This window comes from Chiloscyllium punctatum, chromosome X (genome assembly GCF_047496795.1).
Source record: "Chiloscyllium punctatum isolate Juve2018m chromosome X, sChiPun1.3, whole genome shotgun sequence".
Lineage (NCBI taxonomy): Eukaryota > Metazoa > Chordata > Chondrichthyes > Orectolobiformes > Hemiscylliidae > Chiloscyllium > Chiloscyllium punctatum.
Genome location: NC_092791.1, coordinates 11,005,126 through 11,019,859, shown reverse-complemented (window position 1 = coordinate 11,019,859; position 14,734 = coordinate 11,005,126). Strand labels below are relative to the sequence as shown.

Sequence of the window (14,734 nt, the reverse complement as noted above, 5' to 3'; positions counted from 1 at the left end):
TGAGGGAAGTTTCTCCTTTTGTCTGCCCAACGATGCTGGTTGGAGCCTGCAATTCTTCACAAGGGTGGTGCTTGGCATTGTTGACCTTCTGACTGTGGGTATTTACTGGCACTGTACAGCTTCACTGTTGGGTGGGGGCGCATTTATGTGCTGTTGGTACCACTATTTTATCCTCTTGAACATCAAGTGGCACCATGGGTTTGAGGGGTAAGTACATGAGGTCAGTGCCATGTTCCTGCCCATCCATCTTTTGGACGGGTGCATTCCAGCCTCTCTCTCAATACTTCTGGTGGCAAGACCTCCTGGTATTACTCTTGACGTGCAAGGGGCGGATGGCTGTGAGCGTTTTGTGTTGATTTTTAGGCAGTGCCACAGTTCAAACTGAGGAAACTGGCAGCCAGCTTCCCATGTCACCATCAATGAGTGGCACGATGGAAAGCTGGGGTTGGCATCATTTTTCTAGGACTTAAGTTATGACTAAACACCGAAGAGTGCCCCCCCCCGATGTATGTTTGACAATTTCATTCCACGTTGGTGGGAGCAACGTCCTGTTTGAAGTTTAGAGAGCTGTGTGAGCGGCCATTTTGAAATGTTTGTAACTGTGGACATTTTGATTTGAATTAACCGCTGCCTTTTCTCGTTGTCTCTTACCCCCAACGCCAGGTCCAACAGATGATGCATTTGATGGCTGGGGCCCAGTGGAGTTAGCTGCAGTAATTGCTGGTCCAGTGTTTCTCCTGTGTGTGCTATTGATGGTGACGGTTTTCCTGTGCCACTACCATCACCAGCGAGCCTACCATGACCGCAACCAATTGGATATGGAGGAGCCATCCTGCGACCACATGTACGTCTCGGAGGGGAAGTCGTTGAAGGACCTCATGTTCGATATGACCACTTCAGGCTCGGGATCTGGTAGGGCTCAGGGTTAGCTAGGGTTGCCGTGTGAAGTGAGGGGTTGGCTGGGTGAGGGGATGATATTGGTGGGTGGGCAATGTGTTGGATCAATGACTCGCCCTCGCATGCACCCTCCCCCTCGTTCTGACTGATTGATTGTTTCCTCAAGAATGAAGGCATTCTGGTGACCGACTGAATGTCAAAGGTGCGATTGCCACCTTGCCTCCCCTCAACATGGCCCACGACCCCTGTTCATGAAGACTCCCACATGGTGTGTTACTGCTCCACAGCCCCCGCGCCCCCCCCTAACTTGCTCTCTTTCCCCCCTCATGAAGGTGCTGACTCTGTGGTCAGAGAGACTCCAACGATGCACTCTGAGAGCCACCATGGCAGTTGACGTTGCTGTTCTGCACGTGCTCCCACACACCCCCTCTCTGTGGGCAATCACATGGAAAACCAGCTGATTTTTTTTTACCCCTGAGGGCGTGTTGCCTGACTGAATTATTGTTGTTTGGGGCATTAACCCAATTCTTTGCCTGCACTTTTGAGGTTCACATCCAAGCTCCCCCTTGGTGCCAATTTGAAGAAGAGCTGGAGAGGTATTTCCAGTCCTCTGGGCAATATTTATCATCACCACCTTCCCCCCCTCCCCTGGGGGAGAGAAAAGGTCACATTATCTGCGTCTTGTTCCTAGTCTGTGCTTGCAGAATTGACTTCTCCTGTCTGGTTACTGTCAGCACCTTTTTCAGGAATAGCTCCCCCGTGTGGTGCTGCGTGAGTGTTTCGGCAGCTCCGCCCGCCAAAATGGCGGCATGTGGCTGATCAAAACGTTCGAGGCTTGGCCTGGGAATCGATGGGCAATGATTTGTTCTCCCTGCAGGCTTGCCGTTGTTCGTGCGCCGGACCATCGCCAGGACCATTGTCCTCCAAGAAATAATCGGCAAAGGTCGCTTTGGCGAAGTGTGGCGTGGGAAATGGCGAGGTGGAGACATTGCCGTCAAAATCTTCTCCTCCCGGGAAGAGCGCTCGTGGTTCAGGGAGGCGGAGATCTACCAGACTGTCATGTTACGCCATGAAAATATTTTGGGATTCATCGCTGCAGACAATAAAGGTATGGCAGCCATTTTGTTTGGCTTGGTGTTCCTGGCTGAATGGCCATCTTGTGTGTCGTGTCAACCTCCTAAAGGGGTAACACTGCTACCCCAAATGGAATGGAGCGGCTGATCTTGAGATCCATGGCACTGCCACTGCCTTGGCACTCTGAAGTGCTAGCTGGCATTCAGTGTCTCTGGGATATTCTCAAGCTGCTATTTTGGCAGAGGAGTGGTGGGTGGGGGAGTGGGGTCATGCGACCAGTTCCGTTTTGTTCAGTGGATCCAACTGATGTCTCAACAAATTTTGACAAATAATGCGATTCAATTATCGTCCGAGCACGCAAGTTTTAAACAAAAACGGTGACTTGCGCTGTTCCCATGCCTCTCCCTAAAACAGCAAAATCTTTCGCTCAAAGAAAGATTACCTGACCAGAATTTGAAAGTGTGCCACATCCCAGCATATTTGAGAAGAGTGACTGAAATCATGGTCCAATAAGTGCCTCTTTTAGAAGTGTCTTAAACGGAGAACGGAGAATTTTTTTACTTCCCTTTTTAAAGGGAAGGCATTCCAGCGCGAGGGCCTCGGGGAAAATTCTGGAGCCTGGGCCCTTGGCATCAGAGACAGTGAGTCAAAATTTCAGGAGGTTTGGGCCTATCTGACACCTGGCTGACTAATCTGATTTGGCCAATGTGTTTTGACAGCCCAGTACAGGAGGAGGAAAAGATGAGAAGTATTTTGGTTGGGAGATGTATGGAGCAGGACTACTGTTCCCTTGCTGTCACTCTGATTAATGAGGTTGTTCTGAATTGGGAACGTTTTGCCTCGGTTGCTACGAAGAGCCCTCCCTTTCTTGTGTCAGTTTTATTTTTAAGTTGTGTTGCTTTCGTTGTAACTTTTTATTTTGTGTTTGCAATCCAGATAATGGGACATGGACTCAGCTGTGGTTGGTGTCTGACTACCATGAGCACGGTTCCCTCTTCGACTACCTGAACAGGTATACGGTCACTGTCGAAGGCCTGATCAAGTTGGCGCTCTCTGCCGTCAGTGGGTTGGCGCACCTGCATATGGAGATTGTGGGCACTCAGGGTAAGGCAAGATTGTGGTGTCCTTTCCTACTTGGAAAATTGCTCGTGCTATATTGCAGCTCCTACTTTGTACTGTGTAATCTATCTTCGGTCTGATCTGCCTGTACTGCATACAAAGCAAAACTCTTCATTGTACTTGGGCGCATGTGACAATAATAAATCCAAATCCAATCAAAAGCAAGGAACACTCCTTTTCTTGTATCTGTTTTTAATCTTGTGACTGAACGTGCTTAACCACTGCATTCCCATAACCCTGTGTGCCTCTGGTCAGCAGCAAATCTATCACTCTACCCTTTTTTTTTCTGTTGACCAAACCCCAAGATTCAGCCCTCTGGTAGAGAATTCGAAAGATTCCCTAGCCTGAATAAAAGAATTTCTTATGTCAGACCAAATTGGCATCTCCTTCTCTTTCTCTTTTTTTTTTTTCCTCCCCACCCATCTTGAAATTTTGCGCCCCCCCACCCAGTTTTGAGACCGAGATTGGTTCAGTATGGTTAGCAGGTGACTGGTCAGTGACATCACAGCAAGCTGAATGTTGGCACGACTCCCCCTGGAGATGTAAGGGAAGTGGGCACCTTTTTTTTTTTTTGCAATGCTGATTCTCTCCTGCTGGCTCCCTGGGTTCTGCAGATTACCCGTGCGCAGTTGGACAGCAAAGGGTGACAGCAGGCCGGAAAGTTAATTATCCCCCCAAAAAAAAGACAACCTATTGAACTGTCCTCAATCTGAGGGAGAGCACAGGAAGAGGGCCGTGCCACTCTGCAAAGAAACCGTTCCAGCCCCATCCTGTGTGACTAACGGGCGAGCCGGGTGAGCCACTTTTCTGGCCACAGATTTAAGCCCTCTGCAAATTGAGGGATTAAATTCTCTACCACTCCCTCCTGCACAGGAACGCAATTGCACAACAGGAAGCATTCACTCTCTCTTACGCTGCTTTGCCTTGAGGTAGTTCAAATGTGGGAGCTTGCTTGTGTCGGAAACCGCATTTTGAGGGAAGGCTAGACTTGAACACTGCGCGAAAGGGGGTATGGAGTTAAGTTGAAGGTGGGTTGTGAGGAAGCTCATGGTAGCACCCTGTGTCTTTGCTAACCCCAGGACTCCCCCCAGCATTGTCCTAGAGCTGTGTGGAACTGGTACCCACTGTAAACATCCACTCCACTGACTCTCTGCCTGAAAGTGGCGCAAATGGTTCTGCCACTGTACTAGGAATTGTGAAACCCATACTGACACTATTGGGGCATTGGTTCAAAGCCCAGCATGGCAGCTGGCAGAACTTAAATGCCACTCTGAAATCTGTTTTTGAAGCCAGATGGTGGTGACCACCATCGATTTTATTGTTGGAAGAACCCCATCTGGGTTCACTGATGCTGTTGTGGGAGAGACTTCTGCCATCCTTGCCCTGGTTTGGCCCATGTGTTGCTAGACTGAGTCCATGTCAGTCAGCCATGTTGCTGTGGGTCTGGATTCACATCTCTCTTTAATCCTCTTACTCTTGTCCTTGCTTTCAAATCCTCCCATCATCTCAAACCACTCTGATCTCCACTCTTTTGTACCTTGGGATGTACAGGAGGATAGAATGTGATCGCTTCACCACTGAAGTCAAAAAAAAACTACAGTCTGTTCCGCTATAACTTGGTAGTTACATTCTTGTGACCTCGTGTTCAAGAGAATCTCACAATAAAAATAACGGGGCCTAGGGGAAAAACAGGGTTAGGGGCATCACCAAAAATTATCAGTTAAATTCCAACTTGCTTTGCAAGAGCAATACTATGTTCTCTGCTGGAAGCTCCTCTGATGGTTCAAAGTTTTTAAAATCATGAAGTTACTGCCAAACTGCATTCAAGCAGGCCTTGCTGACATCATCCCAGGCCTCCACAATGATGTCAATAGCGTTCTTAATGTTAAAGCTCTTCCAACGTTGAACAGCACTGTCCTCATTACAGTTCATGCCTCTCTTGGGGGGGAAAAAAAACCGTTTGCCAATCATGTTACAGCCAAATTGCGTTGCCAAACTGCACATTATCGGTACCTCTATGACCAAGCTCCCTTGTCCTATTATTCTACACCAGGCTCCATGAGGTCCTGTCTGAAGGCCGCCATGTTGTTGATCCCTGAATTCTCCGTTGTTATGGTTTTGCTGTAACCTGGGTAATGGCGGGCTGGGATTGAGTCTCTTGCAGCCCAGTGGAAGTGCTTAGTGTTTCGCCAAGCACATGGTGGCTGTGGTGTGACGAGGTCACCAGGCACCGGTGGGATTCTCTTCACCAGCATATCACCGAATCCCTAGAGTGTGGAAACAGGCCACTCGGCCCAACAGGTCCGCACTGACCCTCCGAACAGCATCCCACCCAGACCCCATCACCTATCTTTTCTCTGTAACCCTTCATTTCCCATGGCTAACGTATCTGGCCTGCACATCCCTGAACACCTGTATGCCCAATCTTGTGGGACTGTGGGAGGAAATGGGAATATCCAGAGGAAACCCACACAGACACTGGGAGAGCATGCAAATTTCATACAGACCGTTGTTGTCCAGGTAATTGTGGGTGACACAGTGGTTAGCACTGCTGTCTCACAGCATCAGAGTCCCAGGTTCGATTCCCGCCTCAGGCGACTGTCTGTGTGGAGTTTGCACATTCTCCCCGTGTCTGCGTGGGTTTCCTCTGGGTGCTCCGGTTTCCTCCCACAGTCCAAAGGTGTACAGGTCAGGGTGGATTAGCCATCCGTTTCCTGATGCAGCCACTGATTCCGTTCAGTCGGTGATCCCTACAAAGCACCCACCCGAATTGTCTTTGGTTATCCAGAGGTCTCCGGATCTGTAATCCACCATGTGATGGAACCGCGTTCGTGGGGGGAGTTCCCACAGTTTTACCATCCGTTATTGTTGCACAAGTGTTTTCTGCTTGGGCTCCACGACTCGCTCCAACGTTCTGTGCCATTCGCCTGAGATATCGCCTCCCCAGTATAATTAGATTAGGTTACAGTGTGGAAACAGGCCCTTCGGCCCAACAAGTCCACACCGACCTGTCGAAGCGCAACCCACCCATACCCCTGCATTTACCCCTTACCTAATACTACGGGCAATTTAGCATGGCCAATTCACCCTAACCTGCACATCTTTGGACTGTGGGAGGAAACCCACGCAGACACGGGGAGAATGTGCAAACTCCACACAGACAGTTACCTGAGGCGGGAATTGAACCCGGGTCTCTGGCGCTGTGAGGCAGCAGTGCTAACCACCGTGTCTCCGTGCTGCCCTCGGGGATTCTGCCTCAATTATGGGAGGGAACCTTCTGCTCAATGTTACCGCCCTCCAATCAGCAGGACCCGTCACGATGGAGCAAGAACAACAGGAAGAGTACGCACCGAGCCCACAAACTGCAAGCTCCCGAGTGGCAAATGAGACCCCTGCCAGGGAGTGCCAATGGCTATAGACCGGGTGCTGCCTTGAGCCAAGATTTGGGTTGGCGCAGAGGGTGGATGTCTGGGCAAGTTGCGCATGTCTTGGCATGTTGGCAAAGGGTGTGATGGATCAGCAATACGGTTTGTCTGGGGTGCCTTGAGCTGCTGTGGTAACGCAAATGTTGTATCTGCACCTCGGTTACTGTCTGGAGCAACGGAGAGTGATGCTGGAGGCTCCAATGTAGCTGAGCTGGTATAGTCTCCCACTCTTACTGCCCCCTTTTGGAACATGTGGGGCCTCCGCTGCTTTGTGTGTCGAAATGCACCTTCCTTGTCCATCAAGTCCTGGAGCAGAGCTTGAACTTCTGGCTCCGAGGTGGGGGCACTACCCACTGTCACAAGACCTTGGTGGGCGGCACAGTGGTTAGCACTGCTGCCTCTCAGCGCCACAGACCCAGGTTCAATTCCTGCCTCCAGGCAACACTCTGTGGAGTTTGCACATTCTCCCCGTGTCTGCATGGGTTTCCTCCCACAATCCGAAAATGTGCAGGTCAGGTGAATTGGCCGTGCGAAATTGCCCGTAGTGTTAGGGGAAAGGGTGGATGTAGGGGAATGGGTCTGAGTGGGTTGCGCTTCAGCGGGTCGGTGTGGACTTGTTGGGCCGAAGGGCCTGTTTCCACACTGTAAGTAATCTAATCTAATCTTAAAAACCTCCCTAGGGATGTTCAGGGGTGTTTATTGGCTTGAGGCCTTTTCTTTTGAGGGGGGGGGAAAAAGAAGACACAATTGGAAATGTCCAGCAACATTGGAGAGCAATGCATTTTTAAAAATCTGTTATGAAAAAGAAATCACTGGGCAGAGTTATTTCCGCTGGGTCCCACTGAGTGTGTTGATTGATTTGCGGTTTTTCTTTTCTGCTTTGTGTGTGTGTGCGTGTGATCCCCTGTTTACCTTGTGTCCTTGCAGGTAAGCCTGGCATTGCCCACCGAGACCTGAAGAGCAAAAACATCTTGGTGAAGAAGAATGGCACATGCGCGATTGCTGACCTGGGCCTCGCTGTCAGGCATGACTCGCTGACTGACACCATCGACATTGCCCCCAATCAGAGAGTGGGCACAAAACGGTACCAGCTCCTTCACTTCCCTCCCATTTTTGAACTTGCTCCACCATCCAACTCCATCCCCTGTTCCCACTTTCCTGCCCCCATACCCTTTTGAACCCTTTAGCCCCAATAATAATATCTAACTCCCCTTCTTTTGAAAATCTGCTTTTGGCCTCCACTGCTTTCGGTGATGGAGAAGTCCACCCGTGCTGTCTTTTGAGTGAAGAGATTTTTGCATTGGTCTCTGGCCTTTTCGTTCTGATGGAAGGCGAGAAGGCTGTGGGTTTGAAAATCGATTTGTCTGTCAGGGACAAAGTAAACTTCAACCGGTTTTTTTTTTTTTTGAGTCATTTTGAATGCAGTCTGGAGTCCAGGAGATGAAAACTTCAGCGTGGGATTTTGTGTTGAAGGTTTAGACTAGGTTGTTCTGTAGCCAGTTGTGTTCAATTCCTCTGGCATTTCTTTGTTCCCGGTTACAATTTCCCTCGCTCCTGTCTGTGAGGAACCTAATGTTGTTCTTTAGTCTACATGTACTTATAGAAGCTTTTATAGTTACTATGTTTCCTGCAATTTTACTTGTACTTTTCTTTCTTTCCCCCTCGTTCAAATGTTTTGCCTTTTGCTGAATCCCAAAATGCTCCCAATCCTAAGGCTTGTTGCTTTTTCTTTTTCTTTTTCTGGAACTGTTACGAGTCTCTTTTTGAATCTGGTTTTCTGATTATTTTTTTCTTCTCTAAACCATTGTATAGTCACGTATCTTTTTTTTAATTTTTAGTAAGGTTAATAAACCTTGTGCTCACATACTCGTAGTTCCCTTCGTGTAGTTGCCGGAATAATGCCCTTCTGGGGAGAGAAATCTGCCATCCTTCTCTGGACTGGCCCACATGTGAACACCAGAACCTTCCCTCCCCTGCCCAAAGTGGTTGACTCTTGCCAGACATTTCACAGGGGAGTCAAGTCCCTCATGCCAAGGACGCCATGTTTGCTGCCCCTGATAACCGCATCCAAGGGACAGACCACTGGTGGAATAACTTACTGGAATAACCATTCTGCCGACCAGAAAAGACACAACAGATTGCTGTTCTTGCTCCCCAATGAGGGGTGACTGGAGCGATGAAGATTTAGGATGTTTTGATAGGCTAGATGACTGGGAGAAGGCAGAGAGTGGGGATGAAAGGGTTTTTTTTTCCTTCAGAATGGCAGCCAGGGACTGTTGGAGTTCCACAAGGGTCAGTGTTGAGACCACAGCTATTTACGTTTATATATTAAACCATCTGGGTGAAGCAACAGAGGATGTGGCTAAGTTTGCAGATGAAACAAAAAGGGATTGGTTGTGTTGAGGATGCTGGGAGGCTGCAGAAAGACTTTGGATGAGCTAGGAGAGTGGGCAAAGACGTGGCAGATGGAATACAATGTGGGAAAGGGTGTTACGGCATGGGGGTAAACCCCTGTGCTAATTTAAGCCGGACATACACGCAAGCTCACCTTGCACTGTTATCTGTTAAATTGAGTGCCAAAACACTATGCCGGGTATCTCAGTTTAGAGAAAAAAACTAACAATTTTATTCTTAAAGTCCAAAAGAAGACATTGGGCAACAACTATTTACACCCCCTATCTCTCTCAACCTATCGTTTACCTCCCACTCTACAATACTTGTCTGATTTTTTTTTTAAAAACTCAATTAAGATTTACAGAAAAAAAATCACGTTTCAAAACCAGCCAGCTTTGCTGATATTTCTTTGTAGATTTTCCTCTGGGTCATCTTTGGTTGTCTTCTGCTGCAGACTTTTTTTTCGTATGGGCAGGTACCTTTTCAGAGAGGTATTCTGCTGGCAGTCTGTTGGTGCTTGGCTGTTCTTTGCTGTTCTCCTCAGCTTTCAAAATACCTGATTTTATATACCCCGAAACATCAGACAGTCTCATTAGTTTGATGTCATCAAAACATTAAAATTCAAATGCGATTGGTTTTTGGTATCTTGGGGCATAATTTAAACTGGCCGAATTCAAATTTGTGTACCATGGCAACGCAACTCCAGCTATTTGTTTCACAACCAAATGTTACATTTTGAAATTGGTCAGCGCATTGTTTTCAGTCAGCTTTCATTATCTCTTAAAGGTACAGTACACCATGACACCTTCATAACAGCTAGGGCAAATAGAGACGTCGAGTATTTCCTAAATGGGGAAAGGCTTTGGAAATGTGAAGCACCAAGGGATTTGGGAACCATCGTGCAGGATTGTCTTCAAGTTAATGTGCAGGATCAGTTGGCAGTTAGGAAGGCCAATGCAATGTTCGCGTTCGTTGTGAGGGGGCTAGAATACAAGAGCAGGGATGAAATGCTGAGGTTGTATAAGCACTGGTCAGACCGCATTTGGAATATTGTGAGCAGTTTTGGGCCCTGTATCGAAGGAAGGATGTGCTGGCCTTGAGGGGGGGGGGGGGTGCAGAAGGATCCTCCTGGGGATGAAGGGCTTGTCATATGTGGAGGGGTTGAGGTCTGTACTTGGAGTTTAGAAGGATGAGGGGGAATCTGATTGAAACCTACAGAATACTGAGAGGCTTGGATAGAGCAGACATGACGATGCCATTTCCACTGGAGACTAGGACCTAAGGGAACAGCCTCCGAAGTGATGACCCTTCAGAACTGAGATGAGGTGTCATTATGTGGAGAGGCTGGACAGAATTGATGTCCGGTTATCGTCTAGCAAGTCTTTGGAAGTACTAGGTTTCAGTAGCAGCAGTGCTCCAAAGGTTTGTACTTCCAAATAAATCTGTTGGACGATAACCTGGTGTCAGGTGATTTTTAATTTTGAGATGAGCTGGAATTTCTTCAGCCAGAGGGCGGTGAATCTGTGGAAGTCATTACTTCGGGGGGCTGTGGAGGCCAAGTCATTGAGCGTCTTTTAAGATGGAGGTGTTCTTGATTTAGTAAGGGGATCAAGGATTACAAGGAGAAGGCAGGAGAATGGGGTTGAGAAACAGAACAGCCATGATTGACTGGCGAGCAGACTCCAGTGGGCTGAATGGCCTAGTTCTTACGGTCTGATGTGGAGAGGATGTGTCAACGTGCGAGTGAGCACCAATGTTGGAGCCCAGTTCCAAACTTGGTCAAGGGTATCCTCCTTCAGAAAGACCAAGCTGTTTTAGCTTGACGTTAGCTTTTCTTTTTTTTTTGTCTCTCTCTCTTTTTTAATCTCTTTGTGTTCTCTTTTTAAGAGTCTGTGTCTTTTTTTTTTCTCTTTGAAGCTACATGGCCCCTGAGGTACTGGACGAGACGATCAATATGCAACACTTCGATTCCTTCAAGTGCGCCGACATTTACGCCCTGGGGCTGGTGTATTGGGAGATTGCTCGAAGGTGCTCTGCCGGAGGTACTGAGCTTCTACCAGACCGTGGTGTTCCTCTACACCGTGTGCCCAGCCTCTGGTATCTGTGCCGTGAGCTCTTGGCCTCACGCTGTTGCGGCTTTGTTCAACGCGAATCAAGTATCCTGGCCCAAGTTTTCACTTTTGAAGCACAGGAAAAGGTGTCTCAAGTCTGTCCTGTCCTTCTGTTGGATCACAGCTAATCTGTATCGCCCCACCTCTGTTCAGTAACCCTTTTATCCCCTTTTTTACTGCAGCAGAATTCTATCCGAGCAGCGTGTGGTTCCTTTTGTTTTTTTCACCTTTTTTCCCCTCGTTCCTGCCGTCATACTGGCGTTTCTGGCTGGCATGAAGTTGCCAACCCTCCGGGGATTGGCGATTAACCTCCAGATGTTGTTGGGAGCAGATATTCAGGAGTAAAATTATTGGGAAGTTGAAAAGACATTTTTGTAAAAAAAAAACTAGTCACGCGCAGTGCAAAAACGGACCCTTTGATCCAACCCGTCTATACCAGATATCCTAACCTAATCTAGTCCCATTTGCCAGCACTTGGCCCATATCTCTCCAAACCCTTCCTATTCATATACCCATCCAGATGCCTTTTAAATGCTGTAATTGTACCAGCCTCCACCACTTCCTCTGGCAGCTCATTCCATACACTTACCACCTTCTGTGTGAAAAAGTTTCTCCTTTAGTGCCCTTTTTAAAGTCCTCCTCCACCACCACCACCACCCCCGTGTCCTGTCATGTTACACACCAGTACCCCGGGGAAAAGACCTTGACTATTCACACTACCCATGTCCCTTGTGACTTTATAAATCTCTATAAGGGCATCCCTATATGAAAACGTTCAGTGCAGGGATTGGGGTTGTTGAGATGGTGGGACAGGCATGATTTAATCTGATTTGGGTTCACGTCTGGGAGGCAGATAGTCGAGGAGGTGGGTCGACTACAGGCCAGGGTGGTCTGAGGTGGCCAGTCATGTGAGCAAACCTCTGGGAATCTGGCCAACCAGAGTTGGCGACCCGAGCTGGGGGATGGAACAGATGGGTTCCATGATGGCTGCAAAGGTGGCCATTTTCTGTCTTGGTGCGCGCTTTCTTCCTTCACTGAAGATGCCTACGCGCTCTCTGTTGCCGAGGTGGCATTTTTTCCAAATTTTGATGGCTGACTGGGGCTTTGTTGCCCTTGCTGGCAAAAATTGACCTTGTTTATGTTCCTTGGCAGAATGTTGGTGCTTATAAGTTGTCTTTTCTTTCCCTTAATTCTTTCAAATTCTATTAAGGTAGTGAACTATTGGAAAAGCGAAAGCACGTTGAGTTTGACAGGATGTTTTAACATTTTACTCCTAGGAATCCATGAGGATTATCAGCTGCCGTACTTTGACCTCGTGCCCTCTGACCCCTCCATAGAGGAAATGAGGAAGGTCGTTTGTGAACAGAACCTGAGGCCAAATGTTCCCACTATTTGGCATACTAATGAGGTAAGTGTGGAATCGAATGTAGGAGTAGGCCCTTCCCCTCGAGCCTGTTCTGCCCTTCAATGAGATCATGGCTGATCTGTGGCTCAACTGCGTAGACCTCCATCAGGACGGCACAGTGGTTAGCACTGCTGCCTCACAGCACCAAGGACCTGGGTTCGATCCCAACCTCTGGTGACTCTGACTGTTTGTTTGTCTGTGTGGAGTTTGCACATTCTCCCCGTGTCTGCGCGGGTTTCCTCTGGGTGCTGTGGTTCCCCTCCCACAGTCCAAAGATGTGCAGGTCAGGGTGGATTGGTCATGCTAAATTGTCCCATAGTGCCCAGGGATGTGCAGGTTAGGGTGGATTGGCCCCCATAGTGTACAAGGATATGCAGGCTAGGTGGGTTGGCCGTGGGAAGTGCAGAGTTCCAGGAAATGGGATGGGTCTGGGTGGGATGCTCTTTTGGAGGATTGGTGTGAACTCGATGGGCCGGATGGCCTGTTTCCACACTGAATTCGATGGTGCCTGCCTTTGGCCTGTATCCCTTTTTAAGACCTTTCTTCGATTAACAAAAATTTATCTGTCTGCAATCTTTAGAATTAGCAACTGACCCTTTTTAGTTGTGTGGTGGTGCAGAGCTTCAATATCGCTGACAAGCGATACAGGCTGCTGAAACTCTTGCGATTCTGTCGAGTGCCAAAATGGAAGCATACCAAATCTTTGAAGGGAACAACGATTGAGAGCAAAATGGGAAGTGAGGTTGGCAAGTGGCCTCTAGGAGGGCGAATGCCCCTGGGAATGACTGTGCCCCCCACCCCACCTAACTTTTTTTTTCTTTTGTTAAGAAAGCTCTGCTGCTCCCTAAAGCTGCTGGGAGGGAGCTGTGGGTATTCCTTCACATAGCCTGGAGGGCCAAGTGCCATTCACTGACGAGGCAGGAATTCTTGCCTCCCAGCAATAGGACAGTGCCTCCGGGAAATGGCTCTTTGGACAAGTAAAGCAGTCATCGTGGAGATGATGGCCTAGTGGTATTATCGCTAGGCCATTAATCCACAGACCCAGGTCATGTTCTGTGGGTCTGGATTCAAATCCTCCTCTAGTGGAGTTTGAATTCGCTGAAAATCTGGAATTCTCAGTCTAATGACAACAAATCCATTGTTCGAAAACCCCATCTGGGTTCACTAATATCCTTCAGGGAAGGAAACTGCCGTCTTTACCTGGTCTGGGCCTACATGTGACTCCAGACCCACAGCCAATGTGGCTGACTCTTAACTGCCCTGAGGGATGGGGCAATAGATTCTGGTAGAGTCAACGATGCCCACGTTCTGTGAATGAGTTTTTGTGCTCTCTTCAGTGTGCACATAAGCGTTGTGGTCAGTGTTGTCTTCTGCCTAGCCCCCCCCTCGTGTATGTGAAAGGGACCTGTGGCAGTATTTCAAAGAGAAGCTGGGAAGTTTTCCCCAGTGTCCTACCCGATATTTATCCTCTGGCTATCATCACAAAGAACAGAAGAGCTCCTGTGACTCCTTTTACACTCTGTTTCTCCCACCCCCATTGACCGAGCCTTCAGAAGAGTGCTGTTGTACTGCTTGGGGAATCTAGGCTCTTTCCCAGGCCTTGAGGAAAGATATGGAGGGTCCTCTGAGGTTGAGGGAGCAGGAGGGTCACCTCTAGCCTCCTACGTGAATAATAACCGTGCCTCACCTGTGTGTCTCTCTCTGCCCGCCAGGCGTTACGAGTCATGACCAAGATCATGCGGGAGTGTTGGTACGCCAATGGGGCTGCCAGGTTGACAGCTCTCCGCATTAAGAAAGCATTGTCGCAGCTAAGCATTCAAGAGGATGTGAAGATCTAAGTAAGGCGAGGGAGAGAGAGAGAGAGAAAACGTGTCTGAACGAAGCAGGGAAGCATGGCATTGTGGACGCAAACCTACACCACCTGCCACTTTAGCTGCAGAGCAACGTCTACCTCAGTACACAAAGAGCCAATCCTGCAGACGTGTTGACTGTTGTATTTGGGGTAAAGGGGGAGGGGTGTCGGGAGGGAATGCAACGGGGGGGAGGGAGAAGGGTGTGATTTTTTTGAGGCAAGCAGAAGCCAAACGTGACTACAGTAAGTATTATGGATAACTTTAACAGCAAATTACCACTTTCCATAATTTGGAATGAACAAGATGGCTTCCTGGCAACAGTGAAGCTTGGAACAGCTTGTGATTTTTAAGAATTGGTAACTGCGTGTTTGTTTTTCAACAAACAATGACTATATTTGACTTGTTTTGAAATTGCAATGTGCTCCTTAACCAACCCCCCACCCCCAACCCCTTGAG

General features: G+C 48.4%; 1 protein-coding gene across 2 annotated transcripts in view; it reads left to right on the top strand.

Moving 5' to 3' along the window:
- The window catches only part of LOC140471328 (activin receptor type-1B-like), a 59,430-nt gene extending 44,985 nt beyond the window's left edge, over window positions 1–14,445 (top strand). For both annotated transcript variants that reach the window (XM_072567334.1, XM_072567335.1), the window contains 7 exons: window positions 664–912; window positions 1,775–2,005; window positions 2,908–3,075; window positions 7,443–7,599; window positions 10,827–10,951; window positions 12,298–12,428; window positions 14,138–14,445. In XM_072567334.1, the coding sequence (XP_072423435.1) occupies window positions 664–912; window positions 1,775–2,005; window positions 2,908–3,075; window positions 7,443–7,599; window positions 10,827–10,951; window positions 12,298–12,428; window positions 14,138–14,263 (1,187 nt within the window). In that variant the 3' untranslated portion in view covers window positions 14,264–14,445. The remainder of the gene's footprint in view (window positions 1–663; window positions 913–1,774; window positions 2,006–2,907; window positions 3,076–7,442; window positions 7,600–10,826; window positions 10,952–12,297; window positions 12,429–14,137) is intronic.
- The last annotated feature ends 289 nt before the right edge of the window (window positions 14,446–14,734 follow it).